Source organism: Vidua chalybeata, chromosome 3 (assembly GCF_026979565.1).
Source record: "Vidua chalybeata isolate OUT-0048 chromosome 3, bVidCha1 merged haplotype, whole genome shotgun sequence".
NCBI lineage: Eukaryota > Metazoa > Chordata > Aves > Passeriformes > Viduidae > Vidua > Vidua chalybeata.
Genome location: NC_071532.1, coordinates 3,299,961 through 3,324,769, shown reverse-complemented (window position 1 = coordinate 3,324,769; position 24,809 = coordinate 3,299,961). Strand labels below are relative to the sequence as shown.

Below are 24,809 nucleotides of genomic sequence, written 5' to 3'. Positions count from 1 at the left end.
GCTCTCCCCCTCGCAGGGAAGGCAGCAGCCAAACCAAGCCTTCAGTACTTCGTATCCTGCAGTAGCAGCTCCAGTAGTACTGGAGAGCCTCAATTTTAATCACTAGCTAGTGGTGCTAACTCAAGATTTAGTTACTGATTTATTTACTGATGCTCATTTCATCTCTATTTTTAAGAACCCACTTTTTCTGCTCCAGTGTAACTCAAAACCTGACTGGGACCCTCAGCAGGTTGTTCAGATAGGCCTAGGTGTACCAGTGCCTAGGATCAGTGCCTAGGATCAGCCTTGAACATGGGAATTTTCCAGCTGTGGAAGCAAGCATGTGGGCAGAAGGCTCCAGTTAGTTACCTGTTCACGCCTCACAGGACACACTTTAATGTCACACCAGATAAGCTCAGTGCACCCTTTATTTCCAGTAACAATAGCAGGAAAGTGCTTCCCTTCTGCTGGCACTGGATAGAGCTAGTCAGAATGCTCCAAAAACTACTGGTCAGGAATTCTCTACATTGACCTTACTGGCACAGCTGTGTCAACTGAGTTCAGGCAGCAAAACCTGTATGCAGAAAGTTTTCTCCTCCACCTCTATTGTCCTTACACTTACATCTTTCCTTTGAGGAATTTGCTGAGTATTCCTTGCAAACAGCAGTTGCACCCACTGAAGCTGTCACAGACAGCACAAGTCTCCTTTGTGCTCCCTTGGACAAAACCTGCTGGGCACCCTCTGGTAGCAGCTGCTGAAAGCCATTGCTCAGCCAGTTCTTGCCACAGACTAATCAGTTCCTTGCTCTGAATAAGGAAAAAGAGTTTTGAAGAGTCCCCTCAACTCTTTACCATCAAAGCACTAAGTAACCTTCTGCACCTTAAGTAGCACTTTGATAATATCCTATGCTTATTTAGCATTCCTTGTGTGCAGCATCTGTTCCTGAAGAGAGCAGTCACACTACTGAGCAGATTTTCCCTTTGGCAGCACGAGCATTCTCTATTAGGTCTAGACCAGCTTTTCCCTCTCAGCACTGAACAGAAACTGTTTGATATGTCTGCTCAAGACAGCAAGATTTTGCAATAAAAACAGATACCAACCTGTTCCCATATAGCTTCAGCGATCTGATCAATGGCTGTTCCAACTTCTCTGAATTCCCCAGAGTACTTAACGTATGCCCAAGTACAAAACGATATAAGAGCCATCCCCAGCACGAGATTACACAGGGCAGCTATGGAGTTCATGCCAAGGAACCCAGTCAGTCCTGAGATTATGTACATGGCAAACATGACTGCAAACAGAGTGGCAGGGGTACGAGCAGCATAAAAGATGTTTTTGCCATCGTTGTGCTTCACGAAGTTTGCATAGATCTCTTCGATTTCCACTTCCAGTTGCTCCTGGTAGCGCCGGCAGAACTCCTCCCCTCCCATCTTCTTGACGGAGCGGAACTGCCGGATGGCGCTCTCTCGGAAATCCTGGTGCTTCCGCTCGAGGTCCGACGGGGCAATGTAAGGCTTATCTCCCCCACACACCTGTGGGAGCAGCAGACATCACACAATCACACCCTGAGCATCTGCTGCTGCACAGAGAGCACCTGCCCCTCGCTGCCCCCCGGGCTCCGTGAGCCCCAGGCCCGTCCAGCAAAGCAGTCAAATATTTTGGATCCTGGCAGGGCAGGAGCCTCACCTGTCCAACCACACAGCACAGGATGAGCTTCATACTTCTCTTCAGGCAAGCCCAGAAGGACAGGACAACAGCCACATGCACATCCCTGCCTTTTCCCAGAATGAAGTCCTCCACACCCTGGAAAATGCCTACCAATCTCATCCTTCCAAACGGTTTTTTCACATTGCCCAGAGCATGTTAAACACCAGGAGCTACTGAGGGACCAAGAGGCCACCACACAAACAACTGCCACTGTTTTCTTACTCTCTGTGACACTGCACCTGTTGTTTCTTACATTTCAAGTCATTAGGGGGACAGTATTTTGGTTGTGCACACTCAGCAAAAGAGGGCTTTGGTTCACGAGGACAACTCAGAAGCTGCAGCAACCTTTACATAATAGAGTTTTAAATCCAAAGAGTTCCCACTTCTGTTCTTAAAAATAGAAGTTTCAGAGCTGTGTCAGATCAAGAACATCATATGAGACATCTGGATAAAAAACTATTCCATAATTTGTGCATATCTCTACAGTGATATAAAAATACACAGTACTGGGGAACATTACTATGGAAACAAAGTCTGTTTAAAAGAACATCTGTTTCTGTTTATTCCCTGCTCCAATCTAGAAACCTTACAGCTACAGTATCTCAACAACCATTGAACATTCAAGTTTGGAAGGCAGCCTTGGCACTTATTATAAACAACACATTTACTATTTCAAGACATTTTCCAAAATGGAAATAGAGGAGTTCCCTTAAACCAGCAGAACATTCTCCAAACAGCCGGCTAACAAATGGAACTGGCTTGTCTGCCACTAGCACTAGGTTTTACTTTAATTTCAAAACAGCTACTTCAGCAATTAAGACCACAATTAGCCTAATTAATGGGGGGCTATGTTTGTAGCATGTTCTCACACCTACTGGTCTTTCTGGTTGTACAGTTTCACAATAAGCACAGTTCTCTTATGCTTTACAAGACATGTAATGGTTTTCAGAATTTCCTATGATAAAACCTTGCATACCACTACATTGAAGTATGAAATCCATCCAGCATTCAGCTTAGAATCATATAAGAGCACTATCTTCAAGAGAAGAAGCAAGTGGGAAATTATAACAGATTTTTCAAAGTAATTCTTGGATTCCAAGGGGTTTCTTTAAATTTTTTAATCACTTCAATCCTTGCATTGTACGGCCACAATTCAGAAGCATGAGACTACAGAACTAGAATTCCACTCCTGTGCAACCCTGACACAACAGATGTCTGCTCACCTGCTTGTGCATTTCATGCCACAGGATTTTGAGATGCCTGTCAAGAGCCATAGAGGGAACTAACAGGTGGCAATCCTGCAAACACACCCATTTTCACACCTCCCCAGCATCACACACCCAAGCTCAGAGCAGAGTTCAGAAAACACACAAGTCCTGGCCCTGAGTTACCTTCCCCCACTGGAGTGCTCACCCACAGAGGACAACATGGAAGCTCAAGGTCTGTATTTGCATGTAGGTGTTTAGGAAAGGTTGTGCCATCATACCTGCTCCATGCCTTTGCTGTACAAGTCTTTTGCTCCTGCCACAGCAGCAAGATTGTTCGCTTCAGCTGTTGCCTAGAAAACATGGAGCATGTGTGTCATTCACAGCATTCCCAGGTTTTACACAGCACTGCACTCCAAACATACCCACAAAACCTCCAGAGCTCCTGACGGCCAGGAAAAGGCCACACAAAAATAAGGGAAGTTTAGCAATATACATAATAAAACATATTGCTGTCTTTCTTCAGCTTTCTAGCACAGCTACAAATAAACCTCAGCCTGCTTGTACAGATGCTTTGCATCATGAGCAATCTCCTCTCAATGCTCTACTGTTAATAAGCACATAAGGGTCACTAAACTATTTTAATTCTGGTACTGGATTACTTCCAGTACCTGAGAGGCAAGAAGGAAGCTGGTATTATTTCTACATCATAGATGAACAGTTTTGCTGTCAATTGTAATTGTCAAGTTTGTTAAGAATTTTAGACTTATTTTCTACCTGTGTCATGTCAGGGACAATTATTGTAGTTATAGCTGCAAGATGTCATTTTCTGGACATCTCTCAGCCAAACAGCAAGTTACAGGATACCAATGCTTAGAGAGTAAAGCAGTTAAAAAACCCAACCAACCAGACAGACCCCAGCTCTATTTGGCTGATTTAATTTCATTTGGTTGATGAAACTGAGGGAAAAGTACCCAACCATCACAGTTCAGGTGGCTTTCAAAGTACACAGATCCTTCAAGAACTACAGCTGTGAAGGGGAGCTTCAGGCCCACAGCAGTCATGATTCTTCAGCTGCAAAGAACTTATAAAGTACCCATCATCTAATCAGATTATTTGAAAGAAAATAAAATACCTGCAGCATAGATTTTGGATGAGGTAGCTCCTCTCCTTGATAGATTTTAATGTAAGCCTAAATGGGAAGGAAAAAACAAAAGGTTTATTTTTCTAAACATTCATGTTTAAGGAGAATAAGAAATGAGGGATGACAAAAAGATAGAGCTGATTATTTCTCTGTAATAGTGCTAAATACTAAATTATGTAATTTTCTTCATAAAAGTCTGGCATTTTTTTCCCCTTCTCTTTCCTATGCTTGAGACTGGGGCCCAGCAGGGCAGCAGAGCACTCTGAGGAGACATCACCACTGCCCCAAGATGTGACAGGTTTTGACAGCAGGTTTCTATTCCCTCAAATGCGTAAGGTCCTGGTTAAACAGGGAATCTTCACCCATAACAAAAGAGTGGAGATGACAATCCCAGCCTTTCTGGCAAGAGTTCTGCCCAAACTTACCCCAGTGCTGGGAGAACCAATACTTACATTTCTCCACATGCCTTGATCTACTGAAGTGTAGGAGTTAAAAAAAAAAAAACAGATCAAGGCACTTACTACACACAGAGCTGAGCAGACAAAACACTTCCAGAAGCTAAGCAGGCACCAATCCCACTGTGCCCCACCCCACTTATCCTCAGGTGTCCTTTCTTTCCCCAGGGTTTCAGGGGGCTGGAAGAGAACACACCCTTCCATTCTTGTCCAGCCCCCACAAGCTGGCCCATGCACAGCTCCTGGGGACAGGGAAGTGGGGCACAGCAGGCAGCAGCAGCCAATTCAGTGCCTTGGACAAGCTGTGCAAGTTACACCAGCAAGGCCACTCTCAGCCCCTTGAGGGGGGTCTGTCCTCACTCTCTGCACACCACTGCTGCCTTCCCTCCCTGCCCTGCCTGCAAGCCTCAGGCCTGAGGATTTTTTGCTCCAAGGGAGGAGAGAACAAGGTTATCAGGGTCCCCATGTACTCAATGCTCTAGGTTGTAGAACAACCTACAAAAACATATAGAGTCATACAGGTCTCCGTTCCCTTGACACCCTCCTTGCTTCTGTAGCTATTTCCTCCAAGTAAAAGCCCTACAGTTTCCAACTCAGGCCTCACAAGCTCAGCTGCAGATGCACAGTCCCAGGGGAGCAGTCCTCTTTAGTTACATAAGCATGGCATTTCTGCAGCACCCCACAGCACTGCACCCTGACTGGATACAGGATGTGAATCAGCTTTCCAGTAGAGCCTTTACACTTGGGTTTTTAGGATGCAGTCCTTTGTAAACTGCTGTTGAACATGCACTCCCCTGCACTGTACTTGAGGGGGTCCTACTAGAGAAAAACTGGAGCAAAAAGCAGCGTGCAACCATGTAAACAGAGAGAGTGAAGCTCTGTGCTCCCGTGCTGGTTTTACACTTGTCAGAACAGCCAACACTTCTGCAGCCCATACTATGTCTTTCCTTCAAAAAGTTACTTTGTTTTACAAGTGAAGTTAAATGAGCTCTAGTCTCAAATTCCTTCATTGCATCGTTTGTTTCTTAACATCAGCCTAACTTTTCTACCCCAAAATTAGCAATGCAAAATTCCTGTCTTCAGGAGACAGTGGCATCATTCCCACCAAACCAACTAAGTTGTTCCAATTCAAAAAAAAAAAAAAAAAAAAAAAAGCTACACACACCAGGCCAATCCCTGGTGATGTAGAGATTATGTTATCACATTTCTGCTGGTGTCACCATGATACCAAAAAAGCTCAAGACTAACAGCTGTGAGTATCATACATAAATATTTCAGAGCACAGTGGTGCTACACATGCAAGTGTTTAGAAAGCACCTTCCTTGCATGTTAAAAATCCAGAGGGGAGTATCTGAAATTTTCACTGCATAGCTAGCAGTTTAAGAGCTGTTTTTCTATCTGTAAAAACTACATAAGACCTACTTTAATTAAAAAAAAAAAAAAAAAACAAACTGGGATTTCAAAGTAGGAAAAAAAAAATCTAATAAAGCTTGAGCTATTTCAGCCTATTCACAGAGAGGAAAACAAAAGCCACCAAACTACAAATTTTGCTATCAGTAGCTTGCCAAGAGCTGTACTGTTAGGAAGTAGTGTGCCAGTTCTGAAAAGTCAGAGTAATGAAATGAAAATAAAAGTGAGCTGATCAGTGAGTGTCAGCCTAGATATCTTATCTTCTCTGGGAACACCATGGCCTAAATTTAGAACACTGTCTTTTAAGCTATTAACAGAAATAATTAGTATGAGTTTGCTTACCTTGAAGTATTCTACAAGATCTCTACAGGTCACCTTGGATCCACTAATCTCTTTTTCTACCAGGTTTTCAGGGGCAAGCAGTAATGGTACCAAATTCCGCAGCTCATTCTTAAAATCCTCGTCTATATCTAGTAAAATTCAATCAATTCCAAGAAAAAGGTGGTTAGTTTTCAATCTTGTATCTCCTAAAGGAACACTGATAGGCCACAATCCTTCTAAATCCACAGCATCACAACTCTGAACTGCATTTTTAAGGTATTTAAAGGCTTACATATATAATTTTAGTAAGTTCTACCCACTCTTAATCTACCAATCTTAACTCCAGACTGGGAGAACAAAGTTCCACTGTCCTTTCAATACTTTAAGTGCATTTCCCCAGTTACACCAATGCACAATGACCTCACAGGTGTGTGTCCTCAGCACAGCAGGGGCTGGCATCCCACCACTGCAACTCACTTTTATAGCTTTTGCCATTCTGATGCATTCCCTCCATCAGGGGACACACGTCCCTGGGAGGAAACCTGACTGCCTCTCCTTCTGCAGTAGCAGAACCCTGTGGCTTCTATTTCAGCCATTTCAGAGCTGACCTGTGGCTCAGCAAGTTCTTAGAGAAAAGCCTTTCCAGAAAGTAAAGTCTTTAATCTTGGGAATTCTGCCCTCTGGAGCCCTTAGTTATCTTTGGAATCGCTATTTAATGACCTTTAAGCATGTCTCAAGTTATCAGATTACAATGAACAGCTAGACACAAAGATATCCATTCCCTCTCCTCCCTGCTTAATTCCTCTACTTTTAAACCACTAAAAAGAGCACACAATGCACATTTCTAAATTCTGCAGCTTCACCTTTTAGCCTTATATTTTCCAGCCAGGCATTTCAATAGCTAACCATTACAGTGCTTAACTTCCATCATATAAGAAAACAAACTCAGTGATCTGAATCAAGAAACACAAAACAAAAAGCTTCCTACCATTCAATCTCCCATCAAAATTTGGATTTGTTGCAACTTTAAGACCAGGGTGGGGCAACAGGAAACACCCAAGATTACTGAAACAGGAGTGAATATGCTTCCTTACATTCTGTAGCTCTTCATGTTGGTTTTGCTTTACCTGAAGGAAAAAAAAGGCATTAAGAACTGCTACCAGTTTTACAGCACTGCAATCAAGATTAACCATCATCTTAGAAGCAGTAAGAGCACAGAAATGTGTTTAAGCTTTTATTCCTGAACCTAATGATGTCAACTTTGCCTATGAGTGGAAACACCACAAATGTATTTTATTAGCACAAGGAGCCAGCTCATGATGCATCATTGTCTTGACAGCAAGGTGTCACTCAGAAGCTCAGAACAGGACTACTGGAGATAAACTTACCTGCAATCTTTTCTCTAGGAACTTTTTTCCTCCCTCCAAGCCATATGCATGCTCATAAGGATAACTCCAATCTCTAATTAAGAACATTAATGTCTGCAACAGGAAGAACAGCAGCAGTGAATGGTTTGCATCATTCCTGAGGTTGAAAATTCGATCACATGTGTAATTATTTTAAGTATTTGGCTGCTCTAAAATGAAATATATTATAGATTACAAGCAAGGATACTATGTAAGTTTTTTGGTATATATGGCTGTTCTAAATGTAGCAGCCTTGTAGTTCTGTGGTGCAAGTGTTTTGCTTGTTAAAAAAAAAAAAAAGACAACTAAACAGAACACCCACCAAACAGAACCTTTTCTCAGAACCATCTACCATCAGCAAAGACCAACCATATCTCAGAGTAATAAAGAAGAAAGCAGCACAATTTTTTTTCCTCCTTAACACATGCACATCACTTGACATTTTGATTCCTTTTATGCCTTATAACTCAAGCACAAAGCTATATTTGCCCAAAATGTTATCCCCTTCAGCATTTTTTTCCATTGGGTTTTTGCAAAGCCATGTGGCAATAGTGAAGGAAAATTAGTCTTGCAAAGAACTGGTTACCTTCAGCTCAACTAATTTATCTGCAGAAATTATCCTGAGCTCATTTTCTACACATTCAACTGCTTAAATCCATTTAACACATAGTTACCTGAAACGGCTTTTGGTAAATTTCTTCCATAGCTAGTCTTCCATACTCTGTAAACAACTGAGAGAAAGAGCAGTGTAAGGATGTGCCACATAGAAAAAAACATCTTTCTGCTGTGAAATATTCTGTCACTAAAAAATAAAGCATTCAATCTTATATTTTACTATAGGTTTCAATCTTATATCTTACTATAGGTTGAGAATGGCACACCAACCTCAATAATGAGTATACCAACCCTCAGTAAGATTCAGGTAGGAGACATGATTCCCACAGGCTTCACAGTGCCATTCCTGAACTGTCAACACACTGCAGTTTTAAGTGGGTGGCTTGTGGGCTATTCTCAGAGAAAAGCTGGCTGCATTTCTCACCAAGCCAGCTTCCAACACTTGCTTCCTAGCCTGTCTAACATTTGCCCCTTACTTCCCACAAAAGGTTTATTCCTGGAAATCCCAGGGAACTTGGCTCTGGCCAGTATATCAGACATTTATATACAAGCCAAGTTCAGCAGCTTCTCAGATCTCTGCTTCAGCTCATGACCTTAACTAACAATTGCTCCTTCCTTGCAGTATAAAGGCAAGTATAAGCTGTCTTCCTCTGACTGCTTTCACCATCTTTAATACCAGCAGCAGCATTATGTGCTGGTCTGAGCAGGCCAAACCACCCACAGGAACAGGAATTGAGGACTGTGCTGGCTAGTTCAGCACAGGTCAATACTGGCAGGGGTCGACCCATGCCAGCCTCCTTACAGATACTGCAGGTCGAGGTGATGGAAGCACACCAGAACTCTCCAGTACCAGGCAATCATTATTCTGCATTAAACTAACTCCTCGAGTGTCTCAGGTAAATGATGGCCCAAAGGACAGTTCTGGTGTTGATCACAAGAGCACCTGGAACTTACAAGACTAATTCAACACAGCTTAATTCCAAGCCCTTGTCACCCTGAGCAAAAGCAGCTGTGAAGCGGCCAAGCACCCACAAGAGTCTGGTTTCTTTGGCCCAAACTCTTTACCTCGTTCACTTCCCTGCTAAATGCAAAAGGCAGTCAGAGACTAACAGTATTTCACAATTACATAAATTCCTGTTAAAACAGAAATTTGGAATTTCCTTCCCTCAGATCATGATTCCCTGCTGCAACTTTAAATGCATGGGTGTCCCCTACCCCTACAAGTGCTTGTATTTATCATCCTTCTCTTCCCTTCCTTCCAATCTCACCCTCCAGTAGAACAGAGATAGATTGTTTCATTTAGATTACACCAAGCCTGTTAAAGGACCAAAGTCTGGAGGGAAGCCTGGCTTTCAAATAATTACCAACAGATTTGTTTTCACTGCTTGGTTGGGTTTTTTTGGGGGTGTGGGGGTTATGGGCCCAGTGATACAACCCTGCTAATTGAGAACAGCTTCATAAGACTACTTTTAGTTAGTGCTCTTCTACTTCCAGCATTGGCAGCCAGTCTGTTGTAGCACTGAAGACACACAGAAGAGTTTTAAGCTGTGACAAGGTCACGGCCTTGGCATTTGGTAATACACAAGCTATTCTCTAAAGCTACAGGTTTTAAGTTAAGGAGATAAGGTTCTTGCACCATTCACATGAAGCCACAACCACGATGCTGCATTAGAGGATAAAAACCCCATGGTGAAGAGAAGACATCCTCCTGCTTTTATTTCTAAGCAGAAATAAAACTCTGCAGAAGTTTCTCAGCTGAAAAAACAGAGATGGCTTCTGGGCAGAAGACTCCTCCTGACCTGGCCCTAACTCCAAGACTTCCTTACAAACTGGTTATGAAATAACATCCATTTTCCTGTTTTAGGAAAAAAGTGCAACACTGGAATTTCACCATTAAGTATTCCCATAAATAATTTTCCTTTCTCTTTTTTTCAGGAATTTCAGAACTTGCAATACAGAGAACAGACTTTAAAAGAATCAGCCAGATGAGAAGCCCATACTATTTTACCTCTTGGCACAGTAGAAGCATCATGGAGTTGATGCAAACACGGTTTTTACAGACTGTACCAGTTTTAGTATCAGGTCAAATTCAGTGTTTTACATGAAGCAGCAAACAGCTCCCAAGTCAGTTAAATGAATAGTAACTTCTAGAACATTGTCAAGACTATCAGCTCAGAAGCAGTTTCACATAAATTCACCATATTCCTACCTGCAAGTGTTGAAGGTCATCTTCCTGAATATTCTGAGACAAGTTGTATACCTGCAAGAGACAGTCAGAGAATTACAGTGTCACATGAAACCACTGTCTTACATTCATGTAGTCTCTTTCACACACTGAGTGTTTTTGCTCCCTCCAGAAAAAGTGTAACTACCCAAAAGTCAGCAAGTAGAAAGGTGTCACAGAACACATCTCAAACAAAAGTCACCTCCTTATTCAAAAATTATTCACCAGAACCAACTCCACAGGACAGAAGTAATGCTCTACATACTCCTGTTCCTTTTAGGTTGTGTCATGTCTGATCTAAAGTCACTTGTCACCCCTCAAAACCTGCTCACTTTTGGCACTTTTAAGGCACAAGCTTAGAAGTAGTTTTGAGTATAGCACAATTCTCAGGAGTTTAAATGACACTTGAACGGAATAAGCAATTTTAAGTTTGGCTGATCTTAGCATAATGTCACCCCAAACTGTATCTACAGCCTTAAAAAAGATTCTGTAATACATCTGTAAAGAAGCAGTTGCTACTCTGACATCTTGGGGGGAGGGGGATTTCCCAGTTCTGTCAGCAATTTAACTCAGCCTGGCCTTGCATAACCTTGATTCCACCAAGCAACTTGGGTAGTTTATGCACTACACTGAAAATAAGACAAAGTATGGAATTTTAAATCAGAGTTGGAGAAAGATACACAGGTGAACTTTCCAAGTGTGGCTCAAGAGAGATTCTTTGCACGTTCAGGATAGAGGGTTCTGCCATTATTTGCCATTGTGGATATTCTCACCTGGACAGAGCTCGTCATGGTGCTCAGGGCAAAAACTGTTGCACAGTCTTTGATAGTGGATTGGCTATCAAAGGCACCTTGGGTATCCATGAGTAGTACAGCAACCTGCAGAGTTGGAAAGAACAGCAGCAGTTAACCAGATCATGGACACTTTCACGCTCCAGGCCACTGGGGTCAGTTCTGTTTCAAGCAGAGCAAGTCTCTGCCCCGTGCCTGTTGATGAAACCTCAGCCAGCTCCCTGCACACTCACCCACAGCTGAGTGAGCAGCAGCCAGAGGGCTCTGCCATCAGCCTCAAGGCTCTGGCCTTGCCTGGCTACCTTCTCCCAGAGAAACAGCCCTCCTGGGCCCAGTGGGACAGTAACTGACAGCTCTCCTTCACTGGAAGAACATCAGCCTCAGCTGCAGATCTAGCATAGTTCTTTAGAGCTAACAGGAAGATGGTTACTTATAAATACATATATATCTCTTAAAATAATCATTTTCAGCAGAAAACAAGATAATTGATACTGTCTGCTGGAACAACAAGGAAGGAAGTGATAGTAATGAAAAAAGTTTATCAGTTCAACTCCCATCTTTGGGATCTACTACACTTCCCTTCTCTTTCCCACTGATAAGCAAGAACAAGTGAGTGGTTTGTTCCCAAAGCATAAGCAGATTCACACAACATAACTGGTTTTTAACCAGAGAAATGTTTGGTTAGCTGTGAAATTTGTTAAACACCACCAAGCCACTATTTTTATAATCTATGTCCCACAGACTGGGCATCAGACGTTTTCTTTGCAAATGCAAAGGGTATGAAATTTAAATAATCTAAAACCGATGGTTCAGAACACAAGTAGTTCAAGATCACCACCACTATTGTGGAGTAAATATTTATTAATGACATTAACACTTCATTTCAGCATAAACACCTTCAAGTAAACTTTGCAGTTAAACTGACTTGAGAGTTAAAAAATAATCAAGTTAGTGCTTTTTCCCCCACTGTCAGACTTAGTCCTCCTTTATAGACTGCTTGCTAAAATTATATGGAATTATACACTTCCAGACCCTGAAGTACTTACAGCTAGGCACTACATTTCACTAGAACACAGCTAGAAGCTACAACATATTCTCACCCTCCAAAGAACAGTGCGTGTTACAGAGCTTTTCCCCCCAGCATTTGTCTGTAGATGGTATTTACAGCCATTACAGCTTTACAACATTCCCAGGATAACCCACCCATCAGCCTGGACGGGGTAGACTTTGCCAAAACAAAGTACTCTCAGAATGAGACTATTGTGGAATTTTTCTGCTGGGTTGTAAGAATCAATCTCCATCCTTACACTGATATATGGTTTCCAGATATGTTACACAGCTGCTCAGTGCAAAGGAAAGCAACCAATGTTCAAACAACCACCATGAAATCCATGACACTAAAAGTGTACACAGAGACCTCTAAGGATCATCTTGTCCCAATCCCTCTGCCAAAGGCAGGGACACCTTCCACTAGACCAGGTTGCTTGGAGCCCACTGAACCTGACCAGGAATATCTCCTGGATGGGGCACCCACAGCCTCTCAGTTTTATTTTTTAAAAAACCCAAAAAATAACAAATCAAAAAAAAAAAAAAAAAAAAAAAAACCAACCCACTATACAACCTAACCAGAAAGCCTACAACTCCTACAAGGGAGACCTTGAGTAAATCAAGGTAAGATAAGCACTCACCTTTGTTCCATTAGGTTTCTCAATTACAAACACTTCACTCCAAATCTGAATGCCAGTGGTTTCCCGTTCACATCCACCTCTCCATGTAAACCCAGTCAATGGCTCGGTGTTTCCACCTATCCAGCAAGGAGAAGTCTACAAAACAAAAGGAAAAACTTATGTAAAACCAAGGAGGCTATCTCTATTTTTTTTTTTAACATGCTATGTTTTAGCAGACTTCCACACTGTTATTACATTTTCCTCAGAGCCAGATGACAACACTACACAAAATATTAAAGCACATTGCTACTCTTCTGTGTTTCAAGATCATCCACAAAGCAACCCCATGGTATTTGAGTGGCTGCACAACTTTTCAGTCACTGAAATGTAAGTGCACAGTTTTTGAGTCTCCACACTCAGAGGTATTGAGAACAGCCCTGTTTTGTCCACCAGTTCCACTCTCACAGTTGAGGAAACTCTGCTCAAACACAATAGCAGATATTTCAACCCAGGAACAGCTGCAGGAACCTCTGCAAGGGACAAAGCACCTGATCTTAACTTAATCCTCTCCCTTCCCCCTCACTAACAGCTGGCTAAGCATTTGAGTCCCTGCACTAACAGAAGCCAATACCAGACTCTCAATGCCATCTTGCAGGAGCCACAGAGAATAGACAACGACCAGTAAATTTACAATCTATACTTGCCAGTTACAGAGAGAAAAGGTCAGTTTAAGAGTTTGATACATGCCAATCAACCCACCCATAATAGAGCTGAGAAGCTATCTGAGAGGTGAGTACAGGTGGCAGCTAACATTCCTGGCTGATGGAATTGTAATGAGGTCTTCAAGGACAGGCAACGTAGAGCAGCAGCTCACCCACAAGAATCCAGCCATTGTATGAGCACATCTAACCCAGAAATGTAACTCATGCACTGGCAAGTAAGGAGGATGAGCAGGCACCCCAAGGAAGTTTCACTTTGATAGGTTTTTCTGTAGCCCCCTCATCAGTTAAACTGTTGTCTGCCTGCCACTTCTTTCATGGAGGATTTCAGAGTATACAAAGCTTTCTTTCACAGGCTAGAGCACAGCAAGCTGGCATAAGAGACATTTAATGAATTGCCTTGAACTACCCAGAGGAGATTACCAGCCAGGGAAGAGTCCATTGAGAAGGTCAAAGTGGAGATTTCTCAATTCACTTCTGGGCTCTACCTTGCTGACTCCACACTGGCAGTTTTCAGAAAAGGGCTCAAGACATCTCTTCACATTTCAGAACACAGCATGAGTACCCAGAGACTGTACAGAATAAAAATACTTGAAACAACTAAGTGAAACTGCTTATTTCTAAAGGGGGATAGGAAAAAAACCTGCACATTTTCCTCATGCCTAGCAGCATGCAGGCAATCCAGCAGTTCTGCACCAGCATTCTCCCAAATACTAACAGTGCAGCACTCAACTCTGCTACCTGGATCAGACAAAGGTGAGATAAGCAGATAGAAATTCACAAAATGAACACAGGTATGCAAGTAAAGAGTTCTACAGGTCTTTACAGATAGGTTGTGTGGGTTTGGTTGGTTGGGGTTTTTTCCCTTCTGGTTTTTTTTTTGATAGACACATACAACTCTATCAGAGACACTACACAAAACCTGAACAGCTTTTCCCTGTAGTTTTTTCTATCCCAGAAGATGCTTATGCTTCTAGAGACCACTCTAGAAATGAAAGCTCCAAGCCTGCTTTGTGCTGCAGCACACTCCAGGATACAGTTTGACAATGCTGTATCATATCTCACAGGTATGTGTCAATGGACTGTAGCTTCTTAATTTTCAAAAAGGATCTGTTATTCAGCATGCTCCATTTTTCTTTCCTACAAGAATACTTTAGCCCATTTTGGTCCAGACATTCCTATTTGTATTCCTCCTATTTGTAACAAATCAGATCAAAACTACACGAACAGTTTGACAAGTCCCTCAATGAGCACTAGATATGACCTCATTTGATTTCACAAGTGATTCATATCACAGGAGACTGTGGTGTTTTAACAGGCTCAACTTCACCTGAAGTTGCTTCATCTTATGCATGATGTATTTCAGCCTGCCTCTGACTGACCTCTGCATCACTCTGAAACACTCCTAGCTTGTTACCTACATCCTTCCTTAGCTCAAGCTCAGTATTTTAAGTATCCATCCATCAAGCTGGCTTGAAGTTGATGGGAGGAGGAAAAAAAGGCTCCTACCTGGAATCAAGCTAGAAGTTGCTCTACAATTTTATCTCAGTCACCTAAAGGGTAATTTCTTTAACTTTACTCCACTCTAAGGAAAAGCCCAATGCAGCTTTATTTGCCTAGTGCATTAATACACAGTACACCTTGAGGATTAATTCAAAATGACAAGGTGACACTCCTGTAAAAAAATAAGCCTTTATAGCTAAACTTACAGATGCTGCTGCACCCAACTCTTACTAAAGCTTAAGACCACAGGATCCTTGCAGCAGCTTGCTGAGTACACACCTGCTGCTGCTCCATTTCAAAAGAGCAATCATAACACTAAGGATCAGTGCTTGAAAGGAGATGTCCACCTCCCTGAAGGCAGTGATCAACCTCTGCCATGCCAAAATCCTACCTGTGACTTCAGCTGGCACCAGTGAGATTTTTTACAATGGCAACTTTCCACACGACCTCTGGCACTCAGCTTAAGACAAGAAAATGAGATTCTCAAGGTTTTATTGGCAAGTCTTTCATTATGCATGTTAATGTCCACATAAAAGGACACTCCAAAATTGCTTGATTGGCACATGATCTGAATGCAGTCGCTTTAGTATTCTGTGCAGTATTTAGTTCACAGAAAATACAGACTTGCAATTGAGCCTGACTAAAGATGGAGGGCTCAGACTAAGTACTACAGAACTATACCAAGATCTCTCCTCCTGTACTAAATTTGGATAAGCAGAGGATATCATTTGACTTCATACAACTCAAGAGTGCTCCAAAGAGGAGGCGTTGCATTTATCCTCCATCACCCCCAGTTCCCATCAATCAGTTTGCAGCACTTCTGATGCTTGTCAAACTCCTTCCCTAAGCCAATTTACGTCACTGAGCTGGCAGAAAAACAATTCAGCAAAGTGCAGTTTCTTCTGATGCATCAGTGAGTTGGATCAGCTCAACTAAGGGTCTGCAAACAATACATCTTCAGAATGGAAATACCTGGCCAGAAGCAGCACATGGAAAGCAAGACTGCTCTTGTTAAGAAACAGTTGTTAGAGTAGATGGCCAAGCTTGCTTTCACCTTCAGTTTAAGAGAAACAAATGCTATTTTGAAGGACATTTATAGAAAACTGACAAAAGTGACTGCACAATAAAGGAAACAGAGAGGCCTGATACAATAAGGCTGAAATAGCATTTCAATCTGTTTTGCTATATGACTGTTTTATTTCACAGTCTGAAAACTAAAAGTATTTGTTTAAAGCCCAGCCCTTCCGTTTTCAAAAGGAACTCACACTACCTCTACCCAGCCCAGCACCTTGCTCAGATCATTGTACGTAGGAGTTTGTGTTTTTCTTTGTTTGCAGGGACTGCTGGGGGTTTAATTGTTTGGTTAATTTTGAACACCATCCATAATAAATGAAACCTTTTTCCTCCCTACATTAAAAGAGTCTCAAGAAGCTAGGAGTACCAGCTTGCTACTCTGTATTCCTCCTACCCTGAGACCCTATCCTCACAGTCTTTCCTCCAGAGCTCTTGCAAAATGAGGGAGAGGAACTCAATAGCAGGCACCACTGGGACTGAGAGAAGGAAGTCTTAATTTGCCAACTATCAGCAGCTTTTCTGCTGTACTCCCATATTTCCTGTAACTGCAGAGTTTATCTTGATTTTCCCTCAAGCCAGCTAGCACAAATTCACTCCAAAGAACAGTGAACAAAAAAGGAATCAGTTCTGGGTTTCTAAGAGCTTCAAAAGGCAACAAAACACTGACCTGTCAATATATTCATAATGCAGACTAAAAGAAACACCTCACAACCTGTGACAGACAGATGTGCATCCGTCACAGAAGACCCTATTCCACCATCTCCATATAAGCCAAGGGTTCAAAACAAGACAACGTTAGCCAAAAGCTAAGGAAGGAATTAAATTTTGGACCAGGCTTTAATCAATCAGTAACTTAAAAGGATTTTAAGAGTTCCTGGACTGCATTCAGAAATGCATTCCAAGCAGCAAAAAGGAAACTTTCTCCTTTTTGCCATACATCATATTTAAGCAGATTTAGCTATCTGGCAAGACTTTTATTTTTACAACAATGGGCAAGTGAGTGCTATAGTATGATTTCAGCAGATAAAGTCAAAGCAAGGCTCCTCCAAGTCACCACCTGGAAAAGCCCTTCCCCAAAGCTCAACTAGAAGGCCATCCCACTTCATCATTCAAGTTCTTCTTGTGTCCACTTACACTGGGACACCAATAAATCCCCTTGATAACTGCAAGATACATTGAAAAACTGTCACTTAAATAGCCTTCTTCACAGTGCAGAAGCAGAGTAGCTGACTTCCCCTCCCCCAATATATCAGAAAATTATGACCTGCTGTATTTATGCTCAATTTAACAAACACAAAGAGAAATTACTAAAATACCAAAGTACTTTTCTCCTGCAGGAAAAATCCAAACTACTCACCCTGTTATACATGTATCTAAGCATGAAGTCCAGCAGAAAAGATTTTCCTTTGCGGAAAGCTCCTGCTACAGACACAACTACTATGTTAAGATCTTTAATATGTTCCTGAAGCAAGATTTTTTCCAATGCTGATTCATCTAATTCAAAGTTATGGTCATCTTCATGAGCAAGGACAATCTGTATGGGGCGCGGCTTATCCAGTTCCACCTCGTCATCCGAGTCCGGCAGGGCATCTGAGTCTGGCAGGGCATCGTCCTCTTCTTCTTCATAAAGCTTACCTGCAAATTGACAGGTGAGAACACATTAGTAAGTCACAGCTTAGGCCAAGAAACACTTTTTCTTTTATTGTGAAGCCTTTAGCTGGGCTTACATCTCCAGCAGCGAGGGTGATGTTCTTGGGAATGCAAAGAGGTCAACAGCAGCTCCCTTGTCCATTTTCATCAGCTTTGTATCTAGCCTATATTTCAGATCTTCTCTCTTTCTGATATTCTTTGTGTATTAAGGAATCACCAAAAAAACCCCAACCCTGATTTTCAGCTTTAAAGCCCCCTTTAAAGGCATTTTAAGTCAAGGGCCTTTTATCTGGAAAAAAAATGAATCGTATCAAACAAGCTCCAAAGAGGACCAAAAAAGGGCATTTTTATATCACCACCTTCTTGTTGTAAGGGTGGCAGGAGAAATGAATGTTTTCTGTCAAAAGGTCTGTTTGCCAACAGGTACAAGCAAGACTATGGATCTAGTATGGAAGCCCAGGATAACAAACACCAGATGAATAAGCTCCTCTCTAATTCCAACACTGTTTCAAGTCTTAGTACAGGACAGACTTTAGAACACCTAGTCCCTGTTTGCAAGACAATAAACTACTGAATGTGTGCATGCCCTAACACTTCTGGGATAAGAAAAGAAAAAAAAAAAACATTGAAGTACTTTCTGGCTTTATATTCTTCCTACAATTCACTATTAAGTAAGATCTAGTAAGTATCAACTCTTTCAAAACAGTTAAGAGACTATTTTATACACAATTTAAGAATCAATACTCTTTCAGGATAAAACAGCAGCTGGAAAAACTATAACTCAGATTAAAGTCCCTAATGAATGACAAGGTAACACAGCCCTTGAGGCACACACTATACCAGTACCAATATCCTATATTCCTGACTTCTAGAATTCAGGAGTTAATTGGATTAGAGGCCTAAAAAAAACCAAACTACCCTATTCAAGGTGAAGTCTCCTCTCTTGTTCAGGCACCACAACACTGAAGTTTGTCCCCCAGCAGAAATCAACTCCACCATTCCTGACTGTACTTTTCCTGGCAAGCATCTGGAAAGCTTCTTTGTGCTTACTGAATTGCCTCCCATTCCCAATTTACATTTTGCCATGTTCTAGTGGAAGCCCATGTGCACAGACCTGACCAAGGCACCTTCCTACCAGTTACTTATTTGGGATTATCACGTCTGATTTTCAGTACACTGTCCCTTCCAGTCATGTTTCCACTTCCAAGACAAGGCAGCAGCCACTCCCAATCCCTTGATGTGCTGCTCACAGAGAGGTTTCCTGTGGAAGCAGCCCAGGAGGAGTGTTCTGCAGGAAGGATCCATGAGGCACCATGGAACACACAGTTTTCATTCATTCATGGCAGAGAACCTGCCAATGCTCACAGGAGTTGCCAAGTCATTCCTGCCAGACTTTGCATGTGAGATACCATTCTCAGCAAAAGATTTATGAACAGGGCTCCCGTTTTGGGGATGTAATGAGACACTGTAGCTATTACCATAAATTTGAAAAACTGGTAACACAGTGATCCTGAAGTTTCTCCAGCAATTTTCTCCTTACCCAGCTCTGACAACACTTCATTTAATTGCAAAATGAGAGGTTGTTTCCACTTCCAAGCATCAAATCTTGTGCTGTTCCAAAGCTGAATGGCATTAAATCTTAAAAAAATTTGAATATATTAGGCTTGCATGGTACTTGGTTTGAACAGGAAGTACACTTAAGTGCTTAAATCCTAAGCAGCTAGAACTAAACACCAACATTACCCAAGTGAGTGTGCAAAACAGTCCCTAGCATCACCCTAACTCAAAGTGATTAACACAGCAGGCCAAAACATTGATTATACTAGCAGGCCTGACAACTGGAAGGAGTAACTTTTAAAAGAAAATCCATCAGCAGGACACCAAACTACATTGACACTGACTGGTCACCACTTCAGAGGAAAGTCTCTCACCTTTGGCCTAAAGCTCTTGTACTCCCAGATATTAAACAAGCCCTCTCCTCTTTTTTTGAAAGAGTTTCTAAACAGGCTTTGCCCCATATAGGCAGGATCCTTTGGAGGCCAGAAAACTTGGGAGGATAGCTCAGGGATGGAGGGATGAAGATTTTGAGTGTCAGAAAGAAAGCTTCCAGCATCACAGCCTAGAAACATAAAGGGAATATTCTATTGATAAAAATATTGAAGTCAGACAGTTCCAAGAAGAGGTGTCTGTGTTTTAGCAAACACATTCACACAATGTTTCAAAGCCTCTGGTTCAAGGTATGTCCCTGGTAATAACTTGGTTACTTGGAACAGCCTCCTATTCTTTTATCTAAATACATACTTCATTTAAATACACAGCTGCAGTAAGGGATTGGGTCTGTAAACTAGGGCAAAAAAAAAAGGTTTGAAGCCACACCTGCAGCTTCTCTTTGTTCACCTGGAGACTGACATTAACCATCCTGTCCTACCTGGAAGTCATCAAAACTCGTCAGACCTCAAGGTGCAGCAGCATCCTTGTGCCAGTGCAGAGCAGAGCCACACAAAACCTCTTCAGGCCAAGGAGATTTCAGAACAAACAAGTGGAATGGTCCTTTATCATTAGTTATTTACAAACAAGCAGATTCTCCCTATCACAAGGAGATAGTATTACCAAGAGCTTACAGAAAATATGCCCATTAAAAGCTTGTATCTTGTTAACAGCATTCTGCACCACTGAAGCTCATTAGTGCCGAGGGAACAGGAGAGAAGATTCATCCTAGACCCTACTCAACTCCTATAGATTTCACTTACCAGCAGAAATTGGAAGTCAAGTCCAGAGCACCAAGTTGAGTTTATTTGGTTGGTTTGGGTCAAGTTGGTTTATTGGCTTTTTTTTTTTTTTTCCTTTGACTAACCAGCTAAATATATCTAAGTTCCCAACCTACCTACAAAAAAGACCATCATGGCCATCAGTCAAGCACTTTAGAGGGTGGAGACCTACAGTGCTGACAGCTGTGAAAGCAACTTGATCCATCCAGAAGAGCTGGTTTGATAACTTTGTGCTTGAGTGGCAGAGAACAGCCCTCCTTTCAAGATTTTGAACTAGTTGGCAATTACCACCACAGAGATTGCACAGGTCAAGCATGTTAACTATAGAACAAGTGCTACTGCTTGTCCCAGCAGCATAATCAGCATATGCTACCCTGTCAGGTGTCCTAGGCAGATGTCACACCCTTTTTTGATCCTTTATCCTGCCTTCTGGCTGCTCACCCTGTCACTCTGGCTAGTCACTGTCTCAGGCAGCACTTAGGGAGCCTTTCTAGAAGGCTTCAGTCTCATGGCCAGAAAGGTCACATTACACTTCCAAGTCTCTGGAAACAAAGGTCAGGACAAGAAGCACGCCCCTTCACAGTCCAGTTTTCTGCAAAAGCACTGCAGAAGTTCTCAAAGTAGCTCATAAAATAAACATGCTGACAGCACTGTCCGGTCAACTCAGGCCAGACGTTTATGCAATTCAGAATTCAAAGCCCTGTCCCTTGGCGGTCCCCCATTCCTCACCTGCTCCAGCACAGTCACAGTGTACTACTTAAAACTCAGAATTTAATCTGATTTGTTCCAAATCCCACAGACTGCTCTAGGTTTTTGCAATAGTCCAGTCCCAGCAAATCAAGTATAAAAGAGAGGAGTACTAACTTTAGAAGAGGTGGCATTTACAGAATGGCCACTTCTACTGCTACACTACTTCTACTTCCTAGCCCCCTGGACAGTGCTTTGGACTTGCAAAGTTCATGGCGGCATCCCTTTGTAGGTCTCTATAACAATAAATTTCAGTACTGCTACAGAGGCAACCAAAACAACAGACTTTTGTTGGTTTGGGGGTTTTGTTTGTTTTTTACAGTGTATTTTAACACTTTGCTATGCCCAGTTTTGTCCCAGTAATGGAGTTACCAACCCAATACATTCACAGGGAGTGGTTGTTTCAGAGGAATGTTCCATGCTCTGCACACACAACAGAGAGGCAATGCTGCCTCCTGCCACAGGATTAAAGACTGATAGATTCAACCAACTCACTCATGGGGTTGGAAATCACAACTATGCTGTTGGAAATTCCCATGTGCACAGAAGATCTGAACCTCAGGCTTTTAGTACATACACAAGAGTTCTCATCTGTCAAACCATAAGGCACTAGACCTTGTAGCACAGTGCTGCAGGCCCAGGAAGTCACAGCTATATTTTTCTTTTTTCAAGATGTTCACCTGACCTTTGAAGTTTCTGTAGTACTGAACAGACTCCAGACTAAGGTCATATGTGCTGTTCTGTCTGGAGCTGATGCAAAAAGATCATCAACTGGACTCGCCCCTGAAATCTGCCATCCATTCACACCTATTACTGTGGCTGTTCACCAACCAGTCCCTACATCATTTTGGCTTCTCCCAACCTGAATTATTCCATTAGAACCTGTGGGCTAATGCACAGTTCTGACTGACACAATCACTTCCTAACCCAGGTCATACAGGCATAAGAGAAGCAACATTGTGCAGCAAGACACAGAAGCAGACAGATTTGAATGGGAGCAAATATAGCCAAGGGAAGATACTACCACTCAGTTTCCCTATAAACTCCTCACTCCACTCAGTAACAACTACAGCAGGGCTGCTATTTATTCTCACCATCTTAAGTACCCAGAACAAGCACCATTTGTTGAAATACTAAGCCAGATTTTGAGAACAGTAGCTTCTTGTATATGCAGACAGTATTTCAACTGAACAAACCCCACTAAATAACCCATTTCTTAAAGCATGAGGTAAAATGAAAAGCCAATTCCTGCTTCCCCTAAGTACACAGCCAGCAGCTGATGACCTACTTGTCCTGCAGTGTAAGAACACGAGAGTGAAAACACTCAGACACCTGCATGCTATGAAAATAAGAGACAGCCTGCTTTAAATGCAAGTTCTTCCCTTTAGGCACATTAATTGACAGAAAATACAAACAGTTACCTTTAAGTTTCAACCTAAATACAACTTTAACTTTTTGAACACATTATCCACATCCTTTCATTTAAAAAAAAAAAGCACATACTAATTGCTAAACTCAGTTTCAGATACAGTAAATGTTTTTATCAACAGGCATTGAATCACAATCAATAACTGCTTCTGTGGACAGTGAGTTGAACACAATTGCCCACAAATGCAGCAGAACATTAAAGTATTTTAAATCCCATTGGCTTTTTAGTTTTAAGTCACTTTCATTAGTGTAGCTGTCCCTCATCAATACTTCCATTTGCTCTAGGAGTTTAAAGAGCATAAAGCCGTAAATCTTCAAGCTGGCAGTCTTAACATCCTGTTTGCACAGAAACCTGCGCTTTGCTGGAAGTCAACTTCATATCAAGACCTCCAGCACCCCTCGACACTTCAGCTTTCAGCATCCCTGAACTCTTTTTCCTGGTGCTCTACAGCACCACACATTTGCCTCCATACGCCAGCAGTTCAAGTCCCCTGCTCACATTTCAGTACAGATGCTTGACAGGCTCCCCCACCATCAACCTGAACGGTGAAAAGCAAACTGAGGTGAGCTACACTAAGCTCAAGCCATCTCACTTGAAATTTTGTTCAACCTCCACACATTGAGGGAGTTTGTGGCTTGAATCGAAAGCTTGAAATAATTTATCATGAGGAAAACTACTGCACTGCACTTCAACGTAAGGCATTCTCTCAGGGCTTCATGTAGGAAATTCTCCTTGCAGAGAAGGGAGACAAAGTGCTTAAACATTTCTTGTTTTGGTGTAGTGAATGAAGGAAAGTGCAGGCATGTGTGAAGTGAGTTCCAGAGCACAGAAAGAAATTATGTTAACCTTCAAACCTTATTTGGACACATCTTCTGGGGGGGGGGGGGGGGGGAATCACTAAATTTAAGCCACAAAATTGTCCTCCCCTTTTTCCAGCAGTCCTACTCCATGCAATAAGCTCACACAAAACTATGGGGCTGCCACAGACCTTAATGCATCGCTGCTTTCCTATTGCTGACTAGTAAACAGTGCCAAGTAGCTCATTTTAAGGCCAGAAATAATTAAATGTTTCAAATATTTCAGCTATAAATAGGACTGCTGAGCTAAGTTCCAAAGACTTGTTAAGACCAATAGTAGGGGCAGGGTAGAGGGGGAAAGACACATTTAACTCTGTGTTCCTTCAGGGCAATGGGATGTTAAAGGAACACATTTAGAACTGTTACATAAACTGCGAGCTTAAGCAAGAAGCACCTGAAGCTACAATTCTGTCAGGAAAGAGGAAAAAGATGATGTTCTGATGACCTAGATACCTCTGAAGCACCACAACTAATCAAACAATAGGCTTGTCTACTCCTAAGTGCTTTAAATTGCTTCTCTGCTGAACGGTCTGCATGCATGCAGGAGCAGACAGCTCTCCCCTACATAAAATACTGATAAGCTGGCATTTTGTGTTCTCCCTTTACGAGGACAAAAAAGCAAGAGGGAAACTTCACATAATGAGAAAGTGTAGCAAAAAAAAGTCAACCCTCAAATTCAGCTCTTCTCAACCAATACAAGTAAGAGAATGTCAATAAGCAAAGACTAAGACAGAAGCAGTACAAACCCAGTAAGTTGAACAAAAAATTAAATGACTGCTTTTTAAAAAGCACATTATGAACTCGGTAAGAAAGATGTTTCTCCATAGCTACAAGAAAAATCGTGCAGGGTAAGGATAGTGGCAAAGCATGCTTCTCATCCTTCTTCACCTCTGCCCAAAAATCACAGCTATTAATAGCACACTCACTGAAGGACCCAACAGGATCTCTACCTACAGTAAGATTCACCAGTACTTTTCCAGCCCCCTCAAAGAAAGCTGTATTAAAACACTAAGAGCAGATTAAAGCATTAAAAGGTCTCTTGCTCACTTTTTCTCCCCTTTCTTACCCATCAGGCAGACTCTTGAGGATGGGAATGAGAGTACTCCAGATCTGACAGTGCCCTAGTTCACCATGAAC

At 42.0% G+C, this 24,809-nt stretch overlaps 1 protein-coding gene across 4 annotated transcripts in view; it reads right to left on the bottom strand.

The window, feature by feature from the left end:
* Positions 1-24,809, bottom strand: part of ATL2 (atlastin GTPase 2) — a 43,075-nt gene that overhangs the window by 2,216 nt on the left and 16,050 nt on the right. For all 4 annotated transcript variants that reach the window (XM_053939244.1, XM_053939246.1, XM_053939247.1 and 1 more), the window contains exons 2-12: positions 17,579-17,856; positions 12,947-13,081; positions 11,241-11,345; positions 10,453-10,503; positions 8,303-8,359; positions 7,611-7,703; positions 7,211-7,349; positions 6,244-6,371; positions 4,028-4,084; positions 3,174-3,245; positions 1,081-1,512 (exon numbers count right to left, since the gene is read on the bottom strand). In XM_053939244.1, coding sequence (XP_053795219.1) covers positions 1,081-1,512; positions 3,174-3,245; positions 4,028-4,084; positions 6,244-6,371; positions 7,211-7,349; positions 7,611-7,703; positions 8,303-8,359; positions 10,453-10,503; positions 11,241-11,345; positions 12,947-13,081; positions 17,579-17,856 — 1,547 coding nt within the window. The remainder of the gene's footprint in view (positions 1-1,080; positions 1,513-3,173; positions 3,246-4,027; positions 4,085-6,243; positions 6,372-7,210; positions 7,350-7,610; positions 7,704-8,302; positions 8,360-10,452; positions 10,504-11,240; positions 11,346-12,946; positions 13,082-17,578; positions 17,857-24,809) is intronic.